At 38.7% G+C, this 24,550-nt stretch overlaps 1 protein-coding gene across 1 annotated transcript in view; it reads right to left on the bottom strand.

Annotated features, from left to right (window-relative positions):
- Window positions 1-24,550, bottom strand: part of KLHL2 (kelch like family member 2) — a 168,801-nt gene that overhangs the window by 95,131 nt on the left and 49,120 nt on the right. The window contains exon 4 of the mRNA XM_069556626.1: window positions 3,783-3,904. Within this exon, the coding sequence (XP_069412727.1) occupies window positions 3,783-3,904 (122 nt within the window). The remainder of the gene's footprint in view (window positions 1-3,782; window positions 3,905-24,550) is intronic.

Genomic DNA, 24,550 nt, shown 5'->3' with positions numbered 1-24,550 from the left:
CACACACACACATATATATATACAGAGTCAAGTATTTTCAGTGGAGGAGATAAGGGGAGATAAAGTACAAGAATTCTCTGAACATGTATGCAAAACTCTGTGCATATACGCTTTAGTAAACTTTACTTGGGAAAAAGTTCACAGTTTTTCATCAGCTTCTCAAAGATTCCATGACCCCAAAAATGTTTAAAAGCCTTTGGCTGCATTTTCTCTGTTCCCAGATTTATAAAGTTTATAAAATTTGATTGGATACTCTAGACACAAGTAATTTAAATTATTCAACAGCAACAACAGCAAATAAAAGTTCAACTAAAACTGTGGTCATGGTAAAATATTCTCCTTTTATTTCTCTTAAAAAAATTCACTTGACTTAAATTAGTAAAATAATCAAAAGCAACTACTCAAAGTCAAAATCAAAATTTGAAAACTTAAACAAAAAGCAACAGCAATACCAAAAAAAAAAAAAAAATCAGGAAACCTTAAACAGTCAAAATTTAAAACCCTATTATTAATACTTATATAATAAAGTGACATTTATTCCTCACTTAGAATTAGTTTTTCAAACTACTTAATTTCCTCATTCCAACTCAAAGTTAACAACCTTCACTTCAAACAGTTTTTTTTTTATATTTTAAATTTGTGTAATAAGGAGACTATATGGTATTACAGAAGTGACCCTTAAGTAGGAATCAGGGAAACCAGGGTTATGGTCCTGCCCTGTCACCAGCAGACTCTATAAAGACAGCTGTAAAGAGTCAGTTGCTCAGCATTCTATGGCACTAGGTATGATTCTATATGGAACATGCAATCCCAAAGTAGAATACTAACATACCTTCTATCCTAAGACTATACTTTATTACTAAAAGAAAAATGTACAAAAGGGAAGTTTACCTACCTACCTGACAAAAGATATGATTCTAGGTCTCATGAGAAAATCTATCCACAACAGTAAATCTTTGAATTACAGAAAGTTCTATCCCCACTGCCAGCACTTTCAAGGCAGATATACTCAGAGCAGAGCTTCTAGTTAGGCCCATTGAAAACTCCAGCTTCACATTAATAGCAACACCATATACCTCTCCAGAATTGTTTCTTTCCTTAAGGTGAAAAGCATTTAGAAGAAAGATCTCCAAAGTGCAGACAGACAAAAATACACAAAATAGAGGAAACAGCAGTTTAGCATATCTCAATAGTTAAGCCCTTACTTTGTACTTTATTTTTAAAAATACTTGTTACGGAAAAGGTAGCTTATTTTAACCAACTTTATTTCCAAACTGACTTTTCCAAAACAAGTATTTTTCAATGGAACGTAAAATAAGGCTTTATATACCAAGATACCCCTATATCCCTCTTCCAAAAAACAACAAAACAATACAACAAATACAACTCTTTGAACGTATTCCTTTAAGAGTCAGCAATACACACAAAGGCAAATTAGCAGGACAAGAGGTTTTCTGAGAGGTGTGATGACTAACACTTCAGGACTGGAACGTGACAGCTATTAAAAGAAACATGAAAGGTGTTCCCAGTTCCTCACACGCCAATGTCTTTACTGCAAGAATTACTACAAATAGCATTCAGGGCTGAATTCACACAGTCCAGTCTTCTAGGCCTAAACCATCTTTTGTAAATTTTACCCAGGTGACACATTATGTGAATCAAAGAAACCAATCAGTAACTCATTTACTGAAGGCCAGATACAGGGCACAATGAGACTCCGCACTCAAACTAATAAAAGAAGGGACAAAAGAAACCCAAGATCAGGGTTCTTGTTGAAATAATGCCCCAGAATCCAGCAAACAGCATTACTGGTACAGAAAAGATCAGAATGAGATAACATGTACCAAACATTTCCTCCATGTTTAAAAAAATGTTGACAGAGCACCTGATTCACACCTTTATATATGACTTCAGGCTCAACCAAGGCTTTTCAAATGCTTTACCTTATGAATGGGACTTCCAAGCAGAGGTTTACTGAGGCTATCTAGGAAGGATTACCAGGAGGCCTTACCACTGCCAATATTTAAAATTTAATAACACCATGTCCTAACAAGTTAAAGTGCAAAGTTTTCAGTTTCCCAACTAAAATATTCTGTGGCATATTTCTTATGCCATAATTACATAGGGATATAATTACAAGGAACAAAAGATTTCCTATTTGTGCAAGTAGAATTTATAGAGATTATTTCTTAAGAAGTTAGCCCTAGTTCTTTTTGCTATCCTCGAAACACAGTCAATCTATTGGATGGAGCATAAATAAATACAAACTTTTAGATGGCAGTCCGGCACATCTATCAGAAATCAAAATATGCATGTACTTTTTGATCCAGCAATTATATGTTGAAGAATCTATCCCATGAAATTTAATGCAAATATTAAAATGCTCATTCACTGCAACATTTTTTGTAAAGGTGAAAAATCATGTATGCTAACTAACACATGGGACACCCCACAAAAGAAAGGAGCTGGATCCATATGTATTGACACAAAGAATTTCAAGACAGTTTGCTCAATGAAAGAGCAAGTTTCAGAACAGCAGGTATAGTAAAAATATACTTTTGTCAAGAAACCTATATATGCGTGTGTGTGTAACTGCACAGAAAACAGTCTTAAAAGATAAACAGCAAACAGAGCCTAACCTTTAGGGAAAGAAAGTAAATCACAGAGTGTGGGATGGGTAAGTACAAAGAGAAGTATAGTTTTAAATAGGGATATTTACTTTCTACTCCACACACACCTGTATTAAACATTTGCATCATACATACAAAATATTCATTCTTTATAGAAAGTAAGAGAGATGCAATGTCAAATTTTAGCTGAATTCTAGCATCACTAACAGAGGATGCTGAAATTGTCAAAGAAGTAAGAAGGCTCTTGGGCATCAGAAACACTCTTTACAGACTTAACCTTCCAGGAAATAATGGAAAATGTGGGCAGCACTGACCAGTACTTATGAATGAACATGTCATGTTTTCACAAAAGAACAAGCATCATTCAGTGAACTAAAGGCTTCGTGTCTTAGAACTTTAAGTAAAGATACTGAAATTAGAAACATTATTAAAAAGCTATAATCATTCTCTTAAAAAATACAGTTATAACAACAAATTCTGTTACTTTGGTACTACTGACTACAAAATATAGTCAGAACCTCAAAGTAGAGTTATTTTATTTGGTGGGAATTAGGACTTGGAATACAGGAGGCAGCGTCTCAGTAGCCCTGAGAGACTGCTCCAAGGAGGCAGGAGGGAAAGAGTCAGGCTATCTATAAGTTTGCCACAAAGGGGCAGGCAGTCAGAACATCAAAGATTATTGGTAAGTAAGAAAAACCAGATATCAAGTTAAGGAATTTAGCATTCTTCTATGTAGGGAAGGTGTAAGAGTCTGGGATTATTGAAGTCTTGCCTTTCATATGCATCTCAGCTACCTGGGGTCAGCATCCAGCATATTTACCGAGATCTTTTTCTCTCTCTCTTGAGTTTCCTTGGGGCCTTCTGGTTCCCCCAGGAGGGCTGTAATTGCTGATGACTGACATCCTTAAATTCCTTGTGCAGGGAGTAGGGCCGCTTATCAGGAAGCTCAGGAATTGACGGCTGCTGCTTGCCAGAATCGCTTAGAAATTCACATTAGAGGGCCAGAATCTCAGATAGCTGTGGGACTTTGTTTATTGATATGGCAGGAGACATTCCACTTCACAATACAAAGTATCTATGTATAGGTATGCTCTTTTGCATTACAAAACTGGCATGTGTAAAGAACCAAATGGTATGAGCTGTCACCCTTACCTGTACATTCTCTTCTGTCACCTGAATCTCTGCCGTGTAAACATAATCAATCAGCATCCTCAGGGTCCAGCCGTCCACCTCCTTGATGCGAACTCTCTTTGCTCGGCTCTCACTCATCTCACCTAAAACATAAGGAGCATTGTTGACACTGCACCAGACACCCAGCAGGAAGACCAAGGCCAGGTAGATGGCCAGCCACTCACTGTATTCAGTAGGCAAAATGGCCAGCCCCTTCAGCAAACCTACAACATTCCCTAACCTCCCGTAAAAGCTTACCTGAACAAATCATACAAGGTACCTCTGTTAACCACTTATACCTGAAAATTATATCATGGTGATGAACATGCCACGTGTCCAACTGCATGAACTCTTAACACCTGTGGCATTATAGATTCACAGCCTGATCTGCCCATGCCATTTTTTGGTCCATGCTGTGGATAAAGAATGTCATCTGCCGTATCAGTCAACAAAGAATGTTGCAGCCATCAGTCACTGCAGGCCACCCCAGACTGTACACCATGAGGGAATTCAGAATGAGGGAAAAAAAAAAACAATAACAGGCAAACTAATATATAATAAAGGAATTATTTCAATGAGCCCAGACTCGTGTATCTTCCCATACATAGAAAAGCACTAAATTGACTTGTCTGGTTTTTCATCTTTAGGTGTTCCAACTACCTGTTTCTTTTATTTTTTATTTTTGCAAAAACTCCTCCATATCCTGGCTCCTCTCTTATTTCTTCAGATCATTCCCGCAGAAAAATCTGAGAGGCTACTCCCTGGGCTTCAAAAGTCCTCCAAAAGTCCAATGAATAAAACATAATCTTCAACTTCTAATGTGTGCATTTTTTTAGTTGGCAATGCTTTAAAGCAGTTTCTTTCCCTTTTGAATTTCGACTCATGACTAGAACACAGTGTTACCCCTTGAGGCTAACCGCCAGGTTCATAGCACTCACTCACAAGCACTCCATGGCCTGCCCCTGCCCTCAGGAAGGACACACCTCTCAGGCAGGAAACAATCAGAACACAAATTACACAAAATGCCAAGGAAATGCAAGACAAAAGAGGGATTTTTAAAGAGGTGAGTCAACCAAGGCAACTGTCAAAGGGCATTCTAGCCCAAAATCCATCCCTGCTTGTCATATGTAGCAACTTAATCCTTAGGTAATTTCCATACCACCTTGACTGTGTGGATCACAACTGTGGAAAATTCTTAAAGATATAGAATACCAGACCACCTTACCTGCCTCCTGAGAAACCTGTATGCGGGTCAAGAAATAATAGTTAGAACCAGACATGGAACAACAGACTGGTTCAAAGTTGGGAAAGGAGTATGTCAAGGGTGTTATACTGTCACCCTGATTATTTAAAATCTATGCAGAGTACATCATCTGAAATGTTGGGCTGGATGAAGCACAAGCTGGAATCAAGACTGACAGGAGAAAGATCAATAACCTCAGATATGCACATGACATTACCCTCATGGCAGAAAGCGAACAGGAATTAAAGAGCCGGCTTAAAGCTCAACATTCAGAAAACTAAGAGCATGGTACCCAGTCCCATCAGTTCATGGCAAATAGATGGGGAAACAATGGAAATAGTGACAGACTTTATTTTCTTGGGCTCCAAAATCACTGCAGATGGTAACTGCAGCCATGAAATTAAGACACTTGCTCCCTGGAAGAAACCTAGAAAGCATAATAAAAAGCAGAGACATTACTGTGCCAACAAAAGTCTATCTAGTCAAGGCTATGGTTTTTCTAGTTGTCATGTATGGATGTGATAGCTGGACCATAAAGAAGGCTGAGGACTGAAGAATTGATGCTTTTGAATTGTGGTGTTGGAGAAGACTCTTGAGAGTCCCTTGGACAGCAAGGAGGTCCAACCAGTCCATCCTAAAGGAGATCAGGCCTGAATATTCACCGGAAGTGAATTCACTGGATGCTCAAGCTGAGGCTCCAATACACTAGCCACGTGATGCAAAGAGCTTACTCACTGGAAAAGACCCTGATGCTGGGAAAGACTGAGGGCAGGAGAAGAGGACCACAGAAGACGAGGTGCTTGGATGGCATCGCCGACTTGATGGACATGAGTGTGAGCAGCTCCAAGAGATGGTGAAGGACGGGGAAGCCTGGCATGCTGCCATCCATGGGGTTATAGAGTTGGACATGACTGAGCAACTGAACAACAACAATTTATTACTAAAGCCAGATGCCTTCTACATCACTGCACTAAAGACTTAGTACAAGACCTCCTTCCTACTACCCACTGAACTAGCTAAGCATTTAGGGATCATAAATAAGTTGCTCTCTTATGGAAAGAAATGGAGTAGGAGAAAAGAGAAGGGATTGCTTCTAAACCCAGGGGACTTATGAAGAGCTAGAAGCAGGCTTGGGCACACATGCATGGACATATAATGGCCCAAGAATAGGAAGACATAAGCAGTGGTGAAAGAAAACTCAGTCAAAAACGAGACAGTCTAAAAATAGTGTTGATCTTTTTTAATAATTCCTGGGCTTTAGAAATCAACTGATTACTTCAATTCCAGTTTAACTCATCATCCCTACATTTAATCACACATGGAAATTTTGTTAAGGATAAAGAATTAAATGGCTTAATAGGGACCCTCTCCCGAGGCTCACCAAGATCTTAATGAAAGTGGAGGCCTCCAGTTAGCTGGTTAGGGTTTGGTCTTAAGTGAAGACCTCTTGTACATTTATTCTCTGAGCAGTGTCAGGCATCATTTACTGAGCGTTCACTCTCTTAAAAATTGTATTAGTTTTGAGGTTTATGAGCAAGTATCTGGCTTGGTTTTGCTACATTAGTTACTTTATCATATAATGGTTTTGTTGTCCATATGTATTTTTTTTCCTCCAAATTTTTGCTTTCAGTGATTTGTTTTCAATAATAATAACTTATTATGTTAACCCTGAAAATATAACCTCTGGGGTTTAAAAAATGAGGTGGCAGGAATAAAAGTATTCTTTAGAAATCTTAAAAAATAAAAAAATTTAAAAAAATAAAAATAGTGTTGAGCGCTAGGGGACACCTTGGCAAAAACGTTTAGTTCTACATTCATCAGGTTTTGATACCGTGCAGGGTCCTGTGGGGCTCCTGGTCACAAGGCCTTTTTGTTCCCCATTTCTTTCATTATAGAAACAGCCTTTATTCAGCCTCCATGACTTTCCCTGAGTTCCAATGGGCAGATTCAAGCAGTTGTTAATTACGGAAGGGAGGTCAAACAGTCAAGAGCAGCCTTGGGGCAAGGTCCTGTTTCCACATCAAAGGATACACACAACAATATTTTTGAGCTATTTTGCAGATACTGAAATTCCCTTCAGGTGGGAGAAGTAGATGATTAATGATGGTATGCCGCCCACAAGCATGTAGATCCCAGACCAGTTGAACCTGAAGTTTGATGATGCTGACTCCTACTAATCTCACTACCAACCCATCAGAATGTCCATGGACTGATAATGCCCTCTTTGAACAGTTATTACAGAATTTCTCTCTTTCCCAGGAAGCGACACGTGGTTTTGCGGGCATGAGGCCACTGTGTCATCCTTTGCTGGCAAAGCAATAAAGCAATTCTTCTCTACTTCACCCAAAACTCTGTCTCTGACATTTGATTTGGCACCTCTGTACAGAGAAGCCAAGCTTTCAGCATCAAAGATAAAAGAAGTATGAAAACAGTGCCATCATCCCTTGCCTGTTAGAAAAACAACACAATGGTTTCCAGATTTCTTGAAAATTTGTTTCTTTTTCAGGTACAGTATACTGTACTATCTTTGCCTACATCTACTCAAAGCTATAGTTTTTCCAGTTCTCTTGTATGGATGTGAGAGTTGGACTGTAAAAAAAGCTGAGCGCCAATGAATTGATGCTTTTGAACTGTGGTGTTAGAGAAGACTCTGAGAGTCCCTTGGACTGCAAGGAGATCCAACCAGTCCATCCTAAATGATAACAGTCCTGAATATTCATTGGAGGGACTGATGCTGAAGATGAAACTCCAATACTCGATGTGATGTGAAGAACTCACTCATTTGAAAAGACCTTATTGCTGGGAAAGATTGAAGGTAGGAGAAGAGGACAACAGAGGATGAGATGGTTGGATGGCATCACCGACTCAATGGACATGAGTTTGAGTAAATTCTGGGAGTTGGTGACGGACAGAAAAGCCTGGCGTGCTGCAGTCCATGGAGTTGCAAAGAGCTGGACACAACTGAGAAACTGAACTGAGCTTATACTGTACCATAAACTATCATAAAAGCCTAGAGAAATCTGTAATTATACAAAATTCTTTTGCAGACTTAAAACACTGGAAAGAGACAGGTGGCTCAGCAGTAAAGAATCCACCTGCCAGTGCAGGAGACACAGGAGACTCAGGTTCCATTTGTGGGTCAGGAAGATCCTCTGGAGAAGGAAATGGCAACCCACTTCAGTGTTGCTGTCTTGAAAATTTCATAGACAGAGACGCCTGGCAGACTACAGTCCATAGGGTCGCAAAGTGTCAGACACAACTGAGCACAGTATACATATTTAACTACCTGCTTCCTTGGAGATTATCTTTCACAAGATCTCAAAAAATAGCTATTCTCCTAAGAGCTAAAATATCTGAAAAACTACTATGCTACCTCCTGAGGTGAAACATCCAGTGGTATTATAAGGGAAGAGAGAAAGTTAATGATATGCTTCTGTTACATGCTAAATGGCAGGAAGACAAGGTATTGGGCTATGTGTCTCTGCCTCAGCACTTCTTTTTCCTTTCCAGAAAAGGGGGAAAGCAAAGAATACGGAAACATAATTCTTACCTTACATATAAGGCACCTTCCTTTGTCCTACTCTCTGTGGACCTTGTAGCTAGACAGGATTTGTGTCATCTAAAAGTTCTTTTGTGACAAACATGAGAATACTTTCCTAATTCCTACCTGGACTTTAACAAAAGGCCACTCTTAATTCACCTCTATGGCCCCGGTGACGTGCAAAAGCCCACAAGGCCTGGAGTCACAGAAGCATAAAGCCGTGTCTAGTCCTCAAGGAGTAAATTCATTTCTCAGAACTTGGGCCCAATTGAGACAAAAGCCAATTTGACTTTAATTTATATGTATGACTAAAAAATTATCAGTTCTCTGCCAAGCTATTTTTCATGTTATAGTTTTTAAGGTGTTGCTGTAAGACGCACCCCACACCACTGACTGTGATGCTCAAAGCCTCGAGCTCCTCCCATTTAAACCATGGAGGCCCTGTCCACGTTCCACCCCTGCCTCACCATCTAGTCTTCTCTCTGCCACTTCCAGTCTTAATTTATATAAGGAAGGAATTTGTATAGTTCTCCACACACATCCAGCAACTTCCTACCTTACTGTCTCTGTCAAGCTTCATCATCCATTCCCCTATGCCCTCATTCCCCAGGCTAACTCCCACAGAGTCTTCAAGACTCAGCTGGAACCTCTCCATGTAGGCTTATCCGCTGATGACCCAAGGCTAGGTTAGGCTCTTACCCTAGGCTACCTCCTACAAATCCACTGTCATACTAATATCTGCTTCTCCCCACCTGGATTCTTAAGCCTCTTGAGAGTACAGATAATATCTTTCTTACCTCTGTATCCCACAATACCTGACCTATGGTAGATATCCAATAAACAATGGTTGGATAAATAAATGACTAGAAAAGTGAAAAGTAAAACAAGTGCCAATTTGAAGTGTAGCACCTTTCAACACAATTAGCACTGGGTTGGCCTAAAAGTTTGTCCAGTTTTTTCAGTAAGCTGGCTCTAGTAGCACTTAGTTGTCTTTAATTTCATTTGAAAAATTTTGTTAGCTTGTATTGTGTATTGTGACCCACTCCAGTATTCTTGCCTGGAGAATCCCATGGACAGAGGAGCCTGGCAGGTTACAGTCTACAGGGCTGAAAAAGTCAGACATGACTAAGCACATACAGTATAGTATAGTATTGTGTATTATATATGTGCTATCATAACAGCATGCATTTTAAAAAACATTAAAATTGGTGAATTATTGTATAGCCATTTTAATACTGAAAAAAGGAACACTTTCAGCATATTATTGCAACTGAAATTCAACTAAAAAAAAGAAAGATTTCTGCAATGTGTTAGAGAAGGTGTTATGACTCACCAAGTTTATCAAAAGTGATTCGTGAAGTTTTGTGCTGGAGATTGCTTGCTGGACTATGTCTCACAGTTGGGCAGACCAGTTGAAATTGATCGAGACATTAACTGAATATAATCAATGTTACATCACATGGGAGATAATCAATATTCTCAAAAATATCCAACCTAACCACTGAAAACCATTTGCACCAGCTTCATTATATTAATTTTTTGATGTCTGGGTCCCACATAATTAAGTGGGAAAAAAACCCTTCTTGGCAATATTTCCACTGCAATTCTCTTACTGAAATGTAACAAAAACGTTCCAATTTTAAAACAAATTGTGTATGATCTTTTTAATGTGTTGTTGGATTCTGATTGCTAGAATTTTGTTGAGGATTTTTGCATCTATGTTCATCAGTGATATTGGCCTGTAGTTTTCTTTTTTTGTGGCATCTTTGTCAGGTTTTGGTATTAGGGTGATGGTGGCCTCATAGAATGAGTTTGGAAGTTTACCTTCCTCTGCAATTTTCTGGAAGAGTTTGAGTAGGATAGGTGTTAGCTCTTCTCAAAATTTTTGGTAGAATTCAGCTGTGAAGCCGTCTGCACCTGGGCTTTTGTTTGCTGGAAGATTCCTGATTACAGTTTCAATTTCCGTGCTTGTGATGGATCTGTTAAGATTTTCTATTTCTTCCTGGTTCAGTTTTGGAAAATTGTACTTTTCTAAGAATTTGTCCATTTCTTCCACGTTGTCCATTTTATTGGCATACAACTGCTGATAGTAGTCTCTTATGATCCTTTGTATTTCTGTGTTGTCTGTTGTGATCTCTCCATTTTCATTTCTAATTTTATTGATTTGATTTTTCTCTCTTTGCTTCTTGATGAGACTGGCTAATGGTTTGTCAATTTTATTTATCCTTTCAAAGAACCAGCTTTTGGCTTTGTTGATTTTTGCTATGGTCTCTTTTGTTTCTTTTGCATTTATTTCTGCCCTAATTTTTAAGATTTCTTTCCTTCTACTAACTCTGGGGTTCTTCATTTCTTCCTTTTCTAGTTGCTTTAGTTGTAGAGTTAGGTTATTTATTTGACTTTTTCTTGTTTCTTGAGGTATGCCTGTATTGCTATGAACTTTCCTCTTAGCACTGCTTTTATAGTGTCCCACAGGTTTGGGGTTGTTGTGTTTTCATTTTCATTAGTTTCTATGCATATTTTGATTTCTTTTTTGATTTCTTCTGTGATTTTTTGGTTATTCAGAAGTGTGTTGTTCAACCTCCATATGTTGGAATTTTTAATAGTTTTTCTCCTGTAATTGAGATCTAATATTAATGCATTATGGTCAGAAAAGATGCTTGGAATAGGGATGCAAGGATTCTTCAATATCCGCAAATCAATCAATGTAATTCACCCCATTAACAAATTGAAAAATAAATACCATATGATTATCTCAATAGATGCAGAGAAGGCCTTTGACAAAATTCAACATCCATTTATGATACAAACTCTCCAGAAAGCAGGAATAGAAGGAACATACCTCAACATAATAAAAGCTATATATGACAAACCCACAGCAAACATTATCCTCAATGGTGAAAAATTGAAAGCATTTCCCCTAAAGTCAGGAACAAGACAAGGGTGTCCACTTTCACCGCTACTATTCAACATAGTTCTGGAAGTTTTGGCCACAGCAATCAGAGCAGAAAAAGAAATAAAAGGAATCCAAATAGGAAAAGAAGAAGTAAAACTCTCACTGTGCAGATGACATGATCCTCTACATGGAAAACCCTAAAGACTCCACCAGAAAATTACTAGAGCTAATCAATGAATATAGTAAAGTTGCAGGATATAAAATCAACACAGAGAAATTCCTTGCATTCCTATACACTAATAATGAGAAAGTAGAAAAAAAAAATTAAGGAAACAATTCCATTCACCAATTGCAACAAAAAGAATAAAATACTTAGGAATATATCTAGCTAAAGAAACTAAAGACCTATATATAGAAAACTATAAAACACTGATGAAAGAAATCAAAGAGGACACTAATAGATGGAGAAATATACCATGTTCATGGATTGGAAGAATCAATATAGTGAAAATGAGTATACTACCCAAAGCAGTTTACAAATTCAATGCAATCCCTATCACGCTACCAGCAGTATTTTTCACAGAACTAGAACAAATAATTTCAAGATTTGTATGGAAATACAAAAAACCTCGAATTGCCAAAGCAATCTTGAGAAAGAAGAATGGAACTGGAGGAATCAACTTGCCTGACTTCAGGCTCTACTACAAAGCCACAGTCATCAAAACAGTATGGTACTGGCACAAAGACAGACATATAGATCAATGGAACAAAATAGAAAGCCCAGAGATAAATCCACACACCTATGGACACCTTATCTTTGACAAAGGAGGCAAGAATATACAATGGAGTAAAAACAATCTCTTTAACAAGTGGTGCTGGGAAAACTGGTCAACCACTTGTAAAAGAATGAAACTAGATCACTTTCTAACACCGCACACAAAAATAAACTCAAAATGGATTAAAGATCTAAATGTAAGACCAGAAACTATAAAACTCCTAGAGGAGAACATAGGCAAAACACTCTCAGACATAAATCACAGCAGGATCCTCTATGATCCACCTCCCAGAATTCTGGAAATAGAAGCAAAAATAAATAAATGGGATCTAATTAAAATTAAAAGCTTCTGCACAACAAAGGAAAATATAAGCAAGGTGAAAAGACAGCCTTCTGAATGGGAGAAAATAATAGCAAATGAAGCAACTGACAAACAACTAATCTCAAAAATATATAAGCAACTTACGCAGCTCAATTCCAGAAAAATAAATGACCCAATCAAAAAATGGGCCAAAGAACTAAATAGACATTTCTCCAAAGAAGACATACGGATGGCTAACAAACACATGAAAAGATGCTCAACATCACTCATTATTAGAGAAATGCAAATCAAAACCACAATGAGGTACCACTTCACACCAGTCAGAATGGCTACGATCCAAAAATCTGCAAGCAATAAATGCTGGAGAGGGTGTGGAGAAAAGGGAACCCTCCTACACTGTTGGTGGGAATGCAAACTAGTATAGCCACTATGGAGAACAGTGTGGAGATTCCTTTAAAAATTGCAAATAGAGCTGCCTTATGACCCAGCAATCCCACGCTGGGCATACACACCGAGGAAACCAGAATGGAAAGAGACACATGTACCCCAATGTTCATCGCAGCACTGTTTATAATAGCCAGGACATGGAAACAACCTAGATGTCCATCAGCAGATGAATGGATAAGAAAGCTGTGGTACATATACACAATGGAGTATTACTCAGCTGTTAAAAAGAATTCATTTGAATCAGTTCTGATGAGATGGATGAAACTGGAGCCGATTATACAGAGTGAAGTAAGCCAGAAAGAAAAATACCAATACAGTATACTAACACATATATATGGAATTTAGAAAGATGGCTATGACGACCCTGTATGCAAAACAGCAAAAAAGACACAGATGTGTATAACGGACTTTTGGACTCAGAGGGAGAGGGAGAGGGTGGGATGATTTGGGAGAATGGCATTCTAACATGTATACTATCATGTAAGAATCGAATCGCCAGTCTATGTCTGACGCAGGATACATCATGCTTGGGGCTGGTGCATGGGGATGACCCACAGAGATGTTATGGGGAGGGAGGTGGGAAGGGGGTTCATGTTTGGGAACGCATGTAAGAATTAAAGATTTTAAAATTAAAAAAATAAAAAACTAAAAAAACTAAATAAATAAAAATAAAACAAATTGTGATGAGTGATGAAAAGTGGATACTGTACAAGAATGTGGAATGGAAGAGATCATAGGGCAAGAGAAATGAACCACTACTAACCTACCCAAAGGCCAATGTTCATCCAAAGAAGGTGATGCTGTGTATACGGTAGGATAGAAAGAGAATCCTCTATTATGAGCTCCTTGGAGAAAACCAAATGATTAATTCCAACAAGCACTGTTTCCAACTAGATGGGAAAGTGAAAGCAACACTTGAAGAAAGCATTTGGAATTAGTCAACAGAAAATGCATAATATCCCATTAGGATAATACATAAGCGTGTGTTTCTTTGATGACCAGGCAAAAACTGTTACAGCTTGGCTGAGAATTTCTGATTCATCTGCCATATTCATCAGATATTGCATCTTCAGATGTCCATTTATTTTAGTCTTTACAAAATTCTCTTAATTAAAAAATTTCAATTCCCTGGAAGACTGTAAAAGGCATCTGGAACAGTTCTTCACTCAAAAAGATAGAGTTTCCTGAAGATGGAATTATGAAATTGAGAAATGGCAGAGGATAATGGAACAAAGAGTTCCAGAGACTATCAAGGAGAGATAAGAAAGCCTTTTTAAGCAAAAAATGCAAAGAAATAGATGAAAACACAAGAATGGCAAAGACTAGAGCTATCTTTAAGAAAATTAGAAATACCAACCAAGAGAACATTTCATGAAAAGGTAAACACAATAAAGAACAAAAACAGTATCAACCTAACAGAAGCAGAAGATATTAAGAAGAGGTGGGAGGAATACACAGAAGAACTATACAAAGAAGATCTTGATGGCCCGGATAACCATGACGGTGTGAACACTCACTTAAAGCCAGACACCGTGGAATGCAAAGTCAAGTGGGCCATAGGAAGCATCAGTACAAACAAAGCTAGTGGAGGTAATGGAATTCCAGCTGAGCTATTTCAAATCCTAAAAGATGATGCTGTTAAAGTGTTGCACTCAATATGCCAGCAAATTTGGAAAACTCAGCAGTGAGCACAGGACTGGAAAAGGTCAGTTTTCATTCCAATCCCAAAGAAAGGTAATGCCAAAGAATGTTCAAACTGTTGCACAATTGCACTTATTTCATATGCTAGCAGAGTAATGTTCAAAATCTTTCAAAAGTATTTGAACCAAGAACTTCCAGATGTACAAACGGGGTTTAGAAAAGGCAGAAGAACCAGAGATCAAATGACAAATATCCACTGGATCACAGAAAAAGCAAGAAAATTCTAGAAAAACATACTTCTACTTCATTGACTATGCTAAAGCCTTTGACTGTACAGACCAAAACAAACTGTGGAAAATTCTTAAAGAGATGGGAATACCAGACCACCTGACCTGTCTCCTGAGAAACTTGTATGCAGGTCGAGAAGCAACAGTTAGAACCAGACATGAACAGATTGGTTCAAAATTGGGAAAGGAGTATGTCAAGGCTGTAATTGTCACCTTGCTTATTTAACTTACATGCAGAGTACATCATATGAAATGCCAGACTGAATGAAGCACAGCTGGAATCAAGATTGCCGGGAGAAATATCAATAACCTCAGATATACAGATGACACCACCCTCATGGCAGAAAGCAAGAGGAACTGAAGAGCTTCCTGATGAAAGTGAAAGAGAAGAGTGAGAAAAGCTGGCTTAAAACTCAACACTCAGAAAACTAAGATCATGGCATCAGGTCCCATCACTTCATGGCAAATAGATGGGGAAACAATGGAAACAGTGAAAGACTTTATTTTCTTGGGCTCCAAAATCACTGCAGATGGTGACCACAGCCTTGAAATTAAAAGACGCTTGATCTTTTGAAAGAAAAGCAATGACAAACCTAGAGAGCATATTCAAAAGCAGAGAAATTACTTTGCCTACAAAAGTCCATCTATTCAAAAGTATGGTTTTTCCAGTAGTCTTATATGGATATGCTGCTACTGCTAAGTCTCTTCACTCATGTCCGACTCTATGCGACCCTATGGATGGCAGCCCACCAGGCTCCCCCGTCCCTGGGGTTCTCCAGGCAAGAACACTGGAGTGGGTTGCCATTTCCTTCTCCAATGCATGAACATGAAAAGTGAAAGTGAAGTCACTCAGTCGTGTTCGACTCTTCGTGACCCCATGGACTGCAGCCCACCAGGATTCTCCATCCATGAGATTTTCCAGGCAAGAGTACTGGAGTGGGGTGCCACTGCCTTCTCCAATATGGACATGAAAACCAGACAATAAAAAAGGCTGAGTGTCTTTGAACTGCAGTACTGGAGAAGAATCTTGAGAGTTCATTGAACTGCAAGATGAAACCAGTCAATCCTAAAGGAAATCAACTCTGAATATACACTGGAAGAACTGATGCTGAAGCTCCAATACTTTGGCCACCTGATGTGAACAGCTGACTCATTAGAAAACACCCTGATGCTGGGAAAGATTGAAGGCAGAAGAAGGGGACAGCAGAGAATGAGATGGCTGGATGGCACCACCAACTCAACAGACACAACTTTGAGCAAACTCCAGGAGATGCTAAAGGTCAGCAAAGCCCGGTGTGCTGCAGTCCACAGGGTTACAAAGAGTCAGACACAACTGAGCGATGGAACAAAACAGTGATGACGTTGTTCATAAAGATCTTGGTAAAAATGAAAAATGTGTGTTTTATTGGGTTGGCCAGAAAGTTCATTCAGGTTTTTCCATAAAATCTTAACAGAAAAATCCAAACCAACTTTTTAGCCAATTCAGTATTTTTACTTAAAAACCAAAGGAAGTTTTTGGCCAACCCAGTAACACTAAAGTTATTGTGTTCTAGCTTTGAAGGATTTCAGGCATCAAATATTTACTGAAAAGTTACTATACAGGTTGAGCTAAGCACTTTCACTAGTGAACACTGTACTTTTCTTGAGAAAAGAAATGAAGACCTCCAAATTGTAAACATTTACAGATGTATGTATGGATGGAAACATTTCCATCTCAAAGACCTTAATCAGGACTCTTGAAGCCCAGAACAAACTGAGAAATGTGTTTACCCATTCTGAAGTTCTAAGAAGTGAACAGATTTAAGAGGGCAAATCCTAGGATCAATAAAAAGTGCATATGAGTCCAACATTAGTTACTGCTTAGCACACAAAAAATTGAGAAAATAGTAAAAGTATAATACAGACTTTATACTATGTTGAAACACTAAGACTCGAATGACAAATTACAGCCACATTTAATAAATAAAATCCATTACTCTTCAAGTTACATGTGTCAATGCCTCCAATCATTATTGCTCTTTCACTTTTAGGTTACAAAGACACTACCAACATATTGGTATCTTCCTTCCAGCAAGATGACCCGAATGCCCCTGCCAGGCACTGGCTATGGTGGTATGGTACAAAATTCCCCAATTCTACAACTAATCTAAGGCAAACATGGTACCTGCATTTCCCTGCCAATTTGGCTCTAGTTTGCTGGTCTCCTACTTCCTAAAAAAAAAAAAAAAAAAACAGGAAAGAGATAACCCTTTTCCTTCCTTGAGATATTAGGTCCACTCTGGTAGGCATCTTGTATTCATGGGGGAAGTGATTAAAGGATAAAATTTTTAGTGAGTACAGCTTGGTGATAAGACAGACAGAAGAGGATCCTTGGTGACCAGCTCACTTTCTAGTTATGAGAGAATGTATTTCCTTGCTATTTAAACTACCTTAAGGGGAGTTCTCTGTCATATGCAGACTAAAGTCATATGCACTTTATGTGCAATACCCTATTTAATGTTCTTCATAGCAGTCAGCAATATAAGAAACATTGTTCACTCTCTGTCTAACCCTTCTTCCTTTCCCCAAAGCCTAGGATAACATCCAGCACACAGAAGGTCTGCTCAGTGAGTACTCCAAATAGCTGTGAAAAGAATAGAAGCGAAAAGCAAAGGAGAAAAGGAAAGATAAGCATCTGAATGCAGAGCTGCAAAGAATAGCAAGAAGAGATAAGAAAGACTTCTTCAGCGATCAATGCAAAGAAATAGAGGAAAACAACAGAATGGGAAAGACTAGAGATCTCTTCAAGAAAATTAGAGATACCAAGGGAACATTTCATGCAAAGATGGGCTCGATAAAGGACAGAAATGGTATGGACCTAACAGAAGCAGAAGACATTCAGAAGAGGTGGCAAGAATACATGGAAGAAACTGTACAAAAAAAATCTTCACGATCCAGATAATCAGGATGGTGTGATCACTCATCTAGAGCCAGACATCCTGGAATGTGAAGTCAAGTGGGCTTTAGAAAGCATCCCTACGAACAAAGCTAGTGGAGGTGATGGGAATTCCAGTAGAGCTATTTCAAATCCTGAAAGATGATGCTGTGAAAGTGCTGCACTTAATATGCCAGCAAATTTGGAAAACTCAGCAGCAGCCACAGGATCGGAAAAGGTCAGTTTTCATTCCAATCCCAAAGAAAGGCAATGCCAATGAATGCTCAAACTACGACACAGTTGCACTCATCTCACACGCTAGTAAAGTAATGCTCAAAATTCTCCAAGCCAGGCTTCAGCAATATGTGAACTGTGAACCCCCTGATGTTCAAGCTGGTTTTAGAAAAGGCAGAGGAACCAGAGATCAAATTGCCAACATCCGCTGGATCATGGAAAAAGCAAGAGTTCCAGAAAAACATCTATTTCTGCTTTATTGACTATGCCAAAGCCTTTGACTGTGTGGATCACAATAAACTGGAAAATTCTGAGAGAGATGGGAATACCAGACCACCTGACCTGCCTCTTGAGAAATCTGTATGCAGGTCAGGCAGCAACAGGTAGAACTGGACATGGAACAAGAGACTGGTTCCAAATAGGAAAAGGAGTACGTCAAGGCTGAATACTGTCACCCTGCTTATTTAACTTCTGTGCATACATCATGAGAAACACTGGGCTGGAAGAAGCACAAGCTGGAATCAAGATTGCCGGGAGAAATATCAATAACCTCAGATATGCAGATGACACCACCCTTATGGCAGAAAGTGAAGAGGAACTAAAGAGCCTCCTGATGAAAGTGAAAGAGGAGAGTGAAAAAGTTGGCCTAAAGCTAAACATTCAGAAAACGATGATCATGGCATCTGGTCCCATCACTTCATGGGAAATGGATGGGGAAACAGTGGAAGCAGTGTCAGACTTTATTTTGGTGGGCTCCAAATCACTGTAGATTGTGATTGCAGCCATGAAATTAAAAGACGCTTACTCCTTGGAAGAAAAGTTATGACCAACCTAGATAGCATATTCAAAAGCAGAGATATTTTTTGCCGACTAAGGTCCCTCTAGTCAAGGCTATGGTTTTTGCAGTGGTCATGTATGGATGTGAGAGTTGGACTGTGAAGAAGGCTGAGCACTGAAGAATTGATGCTTTTGAACTGTGGTGTTGCAGAAGACTTTTGAGAGTCCCTTGGACTGCAAGGAGATCCAATCAGTCCATTCTAAAGATCAGCCCTGGGATTTCTTTGGAAGGAATCATGCTAAAGCTGAAACTCCAGTACTTTGGCCACCTCATGCGAAGAGATGACTCATTGGAAAAGACTCTGATGCTGGGAGGGATTGGGGGCAGGAGGAGGAGGGGACAACAGAGGATGAGATGGCTGGATGGCATCACAGACTCGATGGACGTGAGTCTGAGTGAACTGCGGGAGATGGTGATGGACAGGAAGGCCTGGCGTGCTGCGATTCATGGGGTCACAAACTGTTGGACACGACTGAGCGACTCAACTGAACTGAACTGATGAAGGAAAGCACAAATCTTAAGACAAGTATAACATGCTTGCAACTTTTAAAAAAACTCACATCTTACACAAATGATAATCTCTCTTCCTATTCTAATTTACCTTACTAAATGACGTTCAATGTGACAAAAGAAATTATCAAAAAGCACTCCCCCATAAAGAAGAATGAAAACAATTTCCTATTTCCCACTAGATTTCAGATATTTTAGCCTGTGGCACCAAAGAAGCCTCAAATATATGCGTTAAGGAAAAGGGCATTCTAAATGCCACATCTGTACACAAGCTAGTTTAATTTTAAAACACAAGAACCCAGGATTTCCCTGGTGGTCTAGTGGTTAAGACTTCACTTTCACTACAGTGGGCATGGGTTTGATCCCTGGTCATGGAATAAAGATCCTCCATGCCACCATCAACCAAAACAAAACAAGCAAAAAAAGATACATAAATGAATAAAAACACAAGAAATCAATTTGATATATTCTTTTTCAAGTAACAATTAAACAACCTGGCCTTAATCTAAACTTCACAAAAGAAAAACCAGTGATACATCACAGAATTACTTTTCACTTCCCTTCTTCTACCAGAATACTTGGAACTACGAAGAGCAACAGAATTCTTTTTTAGGTGATATAATTTGAATGAAAATTTTACTGAGAGTTTAAGGGAGATGAAAAACAAGGGCCAAAAAGAGTATCTGCAGAGTCCCCATCTCCAAACAGGCAAATCACAAGGAACAAGAGGAGTACAGGGTAGCCCTGTGCCACTGCAGACATGTCTGTGTATAGCGGATCACTCAACCAGAGGAGTCAAAAATCACAGCACGTAACAGCATGGAAGCAGGCCAAGGTCTACTTGTGGGCCTCCTCATATTTTTTATGAAAGATAATATAAATACAGTGAGACTTCATACAGGAAAATAGACCAACAATGGGTTCATAGTCTAGCAAATCTTAAATATATGTACACTAAACCCCTCAGACCAAATCTCCATGTCTTATTTTACCTAATCTCTGCCAAACTGCTATTTAGTGGATTTAAAAGAAGAAAATAAACAAAGATTGCCAGAAAGTAAATAATATCTATTACCAAAGAACCATTAAATTCTAGCCTACCAAGTACATGAAAAGATGCTCAACATCATTAGTCATCAGGGAAGTGCAAATGAAACTATAAGAGATGCCACTTGACATCCATTAGAATGACCACAACTGGAAAAAAAAAAAAAAAAGAGTAACAAATGTTGGTAAGGAAGTGGAATAATGGAAACACTTATACATAATGTAGGAATGTAAAATGATGCAGTCACTTGGGGAAATAATATAGCAATTTTTTAAAAGTTAAATATAAATTTACCACATAACCAGCCATTCCACACATATGTATCTACCACCATGAGAAATAAAAATTTGTGTCCACCCAAAGAACTACACGTGAATGTTCACAGCAGCATGAGCCATAATTGCTAGAAACTGGAAACAATCTAAATGTCCATCAGCTGGTAAATATATAGTCAAAATGTGCTGTTTTCATACAATGGAATCTACTTAGCAATAAAAAGGAACAATCTGATGATATATATACTATGACATGGATGAGCCTCAAAAATATTAGGTAGGGACTAAAAAGCTATAAAGTTGATTTATGGTGATGGCAGTACTATTGAGTAAATTTATTAAAAATCACTGAAAATTACAATGTAAAATATGCCTCAATAAAATTGTAAAAGTCACCATCAAGGTACTCAATTCCTATTTTATATGTGCCAGAAATTAACACAGTATTCCCATTTTGTACCTTGGCATAGCAATCTAAGATTTGACCAAGTATTCTCAGGCAGAAACAGGCTGAACTGCAGGAAGTACCCAGCTACCAGTTAACTGAGACAGACATTAGGAATACTTATAGAATCAAAACATCTTCAGGGTCCCATCCTCATCATTAGGCAAAACTCAAAAATTACATGTCAACTAAAATATGAAGAGGTGAGAATCATCAGGTTAAAAAAAAAGGAAGGATGAAAGAAAGAAAGAAATGAGGGAAGCTGAAATGTAGTTTAGATTAAAAAGTAAACAGGGAAGAAAAACAGAGACATAATGAGATCTCCCATCACTAGCATCCATGTCTCTGGATGTCAAAAGGCTCAGGGAGTTTGGAGACTCTTAAATGTCATCTTTTGAAGGGAAAGGAAACTAACTAACTCTGATCTTGTAACTTTAAATTAATCATTACATTTTGTAACTGGAAAATAAAATCTTTATTAAAAGACATCTACTTTAAGACATTTTCAATCTTTTACCCTTACAACAACCTTTAGGAATTGAGGGTAAAAAATAATAATGATAACCATGAAAATGCCGATCTTAATTGAATATTTTCTATGTGCCAAATAAAGGACAAACATGCATGATCTCATATAATCTTTATAAGAATCCTAGGAAGTAATATTATTATCCTCATTTTCCAAAAGGGAAAATTGAGGCCAAAACTGAAGAAGAGACTAATGATCCCAGATTCAGTAATTCTAACAAGGACTTGAAGGAAGGCACTTTACTAGGGAACTCCTAAATTAGGCCAACACAGTGCAGATCAAATACTCCTTTTACAAACCTAGAAATTCTGTTTGGAAAAAGTCTCCAGGAGTAATAAATAAGATGGTCACTGAAGTGAAATTAGGACATAAAAATGTGACTAGTCCCTCTCTAACTTTTCTAATCAGCCTCAGTTAAAGGCACCATCCCCAATCACTTGCCCAATATGGCTTACAACCCCTCTACTGTCTTTCCTACGTTTGTCTCTTTTATAATTAGTTCATTTTATTCATTTATTTATTTTGGCTGGACTGGGTCTTTGTTGCGATGGCTCCTCTTGTTGCAGAGCGCAGGCTCTAGGTGTGTGGGCTTCAGTAGTCACAGCGCATGGGCTCAGCCGCTGCCACACATGAGCCCTAGAGTGTGGGCTCGGGAGCTGTGGTGCTGAGGCACCACTGCAGCATACAGAATCTTTCCAGATCAGGGATCAAACCCGTGTTCCCTGAACTGGCAGGCAGATCTTAACCACCGGGCCACCAGGGAAGTCCCCTTTCTTACATTCTTGATTATTTAACTCAGTTCAGGAACAACAAAATCTAACAGGCTGAAAAGTGAGGTGGTCTCCAGAGTCCTCACTACTCTCAAAACACCAAGCCTATTCTCTCCACATTGCCTCTGCACTTTTTTTAATTCATATAAACCCTTTGTACTCATTACATTTCAGGAAATGCCAGATCCCCATCTCTCAATGCTGTTCATCACAGTCTTGACTATCTATTATTACTGCTCTGAACAGATCTTCCACAAACTATTATGTATTTAAAGTGTGCACATCTGTTAATACATGTCATGCTGTTAGTCTGCTTGGATTGTTCAACGCTTGCACCTTGACCATTCTAATAAACCACCCTTTGACAAAAAAACAAAAAAACATAAAAATAAAGTGTATACAACTTATTTCTCCAATGATATTAATAAATTACCAGTACAAAAAGTGTGCTAATTTTGTTTATTACCCCTTGAAGTATCTAGCAAAATGTTATACATAGGAAATATTTAAGTTTCTAAAGTATGAATAGATTTACATTTGTGCTTTTTTGTGTAACTATGTATTTATAAGCATTTCTTTGTTCTATTAATAATCTAAGATTATAAGCTAATTGTTGGAAAAGATAATAACTTCATTTTCTTGAACAGTACTATACTGGATGTTTAGCTTTTATTTTCTTAAGAATGAAGTTAAGGGAGGATGTGGCCAGGTGGCAGAGTAGGAAGACCTGGAGCTCACCAGCTCCTACAGACACACCAAATTACAACTACTCACAGAGCAGCTATAAATGACAATGACCTGAAGACTAGCAGATATCTCCCACATAAAGACATAGAGAAGGAACCACAATGAGAAGGGCAGAAGGGACAGTGACAAGACCTAGTCAAGATCTAACTCACCTGAATAATCAACCCACAAACAAGAGTATAATCACAATTACAGAGGTTTTCCCCAAAGAGCAAGGGTTCCAAGCCCCACATCAGGGTCACCAGCTCAGGAATCCTACACCAAGAAGACAAGCCTCTATAATATCCTGTTTTGAAGGCCAGAAGGGCCTTAATACAGGAGAGCAAGAAGGCTATAGGAAACAGACTCAGCTGCTTCAGGGATGTGCAGAATCTCATACACTCAGAGACCCAGGACAGAGGCAGTAGTTTGAAAGAAGCCTGGGCTAGACCTATATACTGATCTTAGAGAGGCTCCCAAGAGGCAAGAGATCACCCTGAGGGCACCAATGCTGGTGGCAACCATTCTGGGGATGTCATTCTACCACAACGACACTGGTGCTGGCAATGCCATTTTGGGATTCACCCTATAGACTATTTGCTCCAGGGGCTTATCTGCACACGAGCAAGCTGGCAGCAGCCCTGTGGCCCAACCAGGGTCATGCAGACAGCCTCATGGGAAGCTGATCCCAACCTCCAGCCTGACTACAGCCACTATGCAGGGCACAGTCTTGCAGCCAACCAGGCCAGGAACCAGGAATTTGCCTACCAGACTGCTCACAGTACTCTTCCCACCACAACAGGAGGAGTCACATGGTCCATATAGGGGGCACCCTAAGAACATACAGCTCTGAAATAGGAGGGGAGCAAGCTACTGGGCCCTATAGGATGTCAATTATATAAGGCCACTTCTCCAAGATCCAGAAATATAACCAACTTACCTGATAAATACAAAAAATTGGGCAAAATGAGGAGAGAGCAAAATATGCTCTACACAAAGGAATAAGACAAAACTTCAGAAAAAGAACTAAAAGAAATGGAGGCAGGCAACCTACCTGATAAAGAGTTCTCATTAATGATCATTAAGATGCTCCATGAATGTGGGAGAATAATTAGATGAACACAGTGAGAATTTTAAGAGAGTTAGAAAATATAAAAATAAACCAAACAGACGTGAAGATAAAATACCCAGAAAAAAGAAACCGGAAGGAAAAGTATTTTAGATGATACAGAGAAGTATAATAGTAACATGGAAGACAGAGTAGTGGAAATCATCCAAGGTGAACAGGAAAAAAAAAAAAGAATTTGAAAAA

Source organism: Ovis canadensis, chromosome 17, assembly GCF_042477335.2.
Source record: "Ovis canadensis isolate MfBH-ARS-UI-01 breed Bighorn chromosome 17, ARS-UI_OviCan_v2, whole genome shotgun sequence".
Classification (NCBI taxonomy): Eukaryota; Metazoa; Chordata; class Mammalia; order Artiodactyla; family Bovidae; genus Ovis; species Ovis canadensis.
Note: the sequence above shows the minus strand (reverse complement) of the source record. Positions and strands in the feature narration are given on the sequence as shown.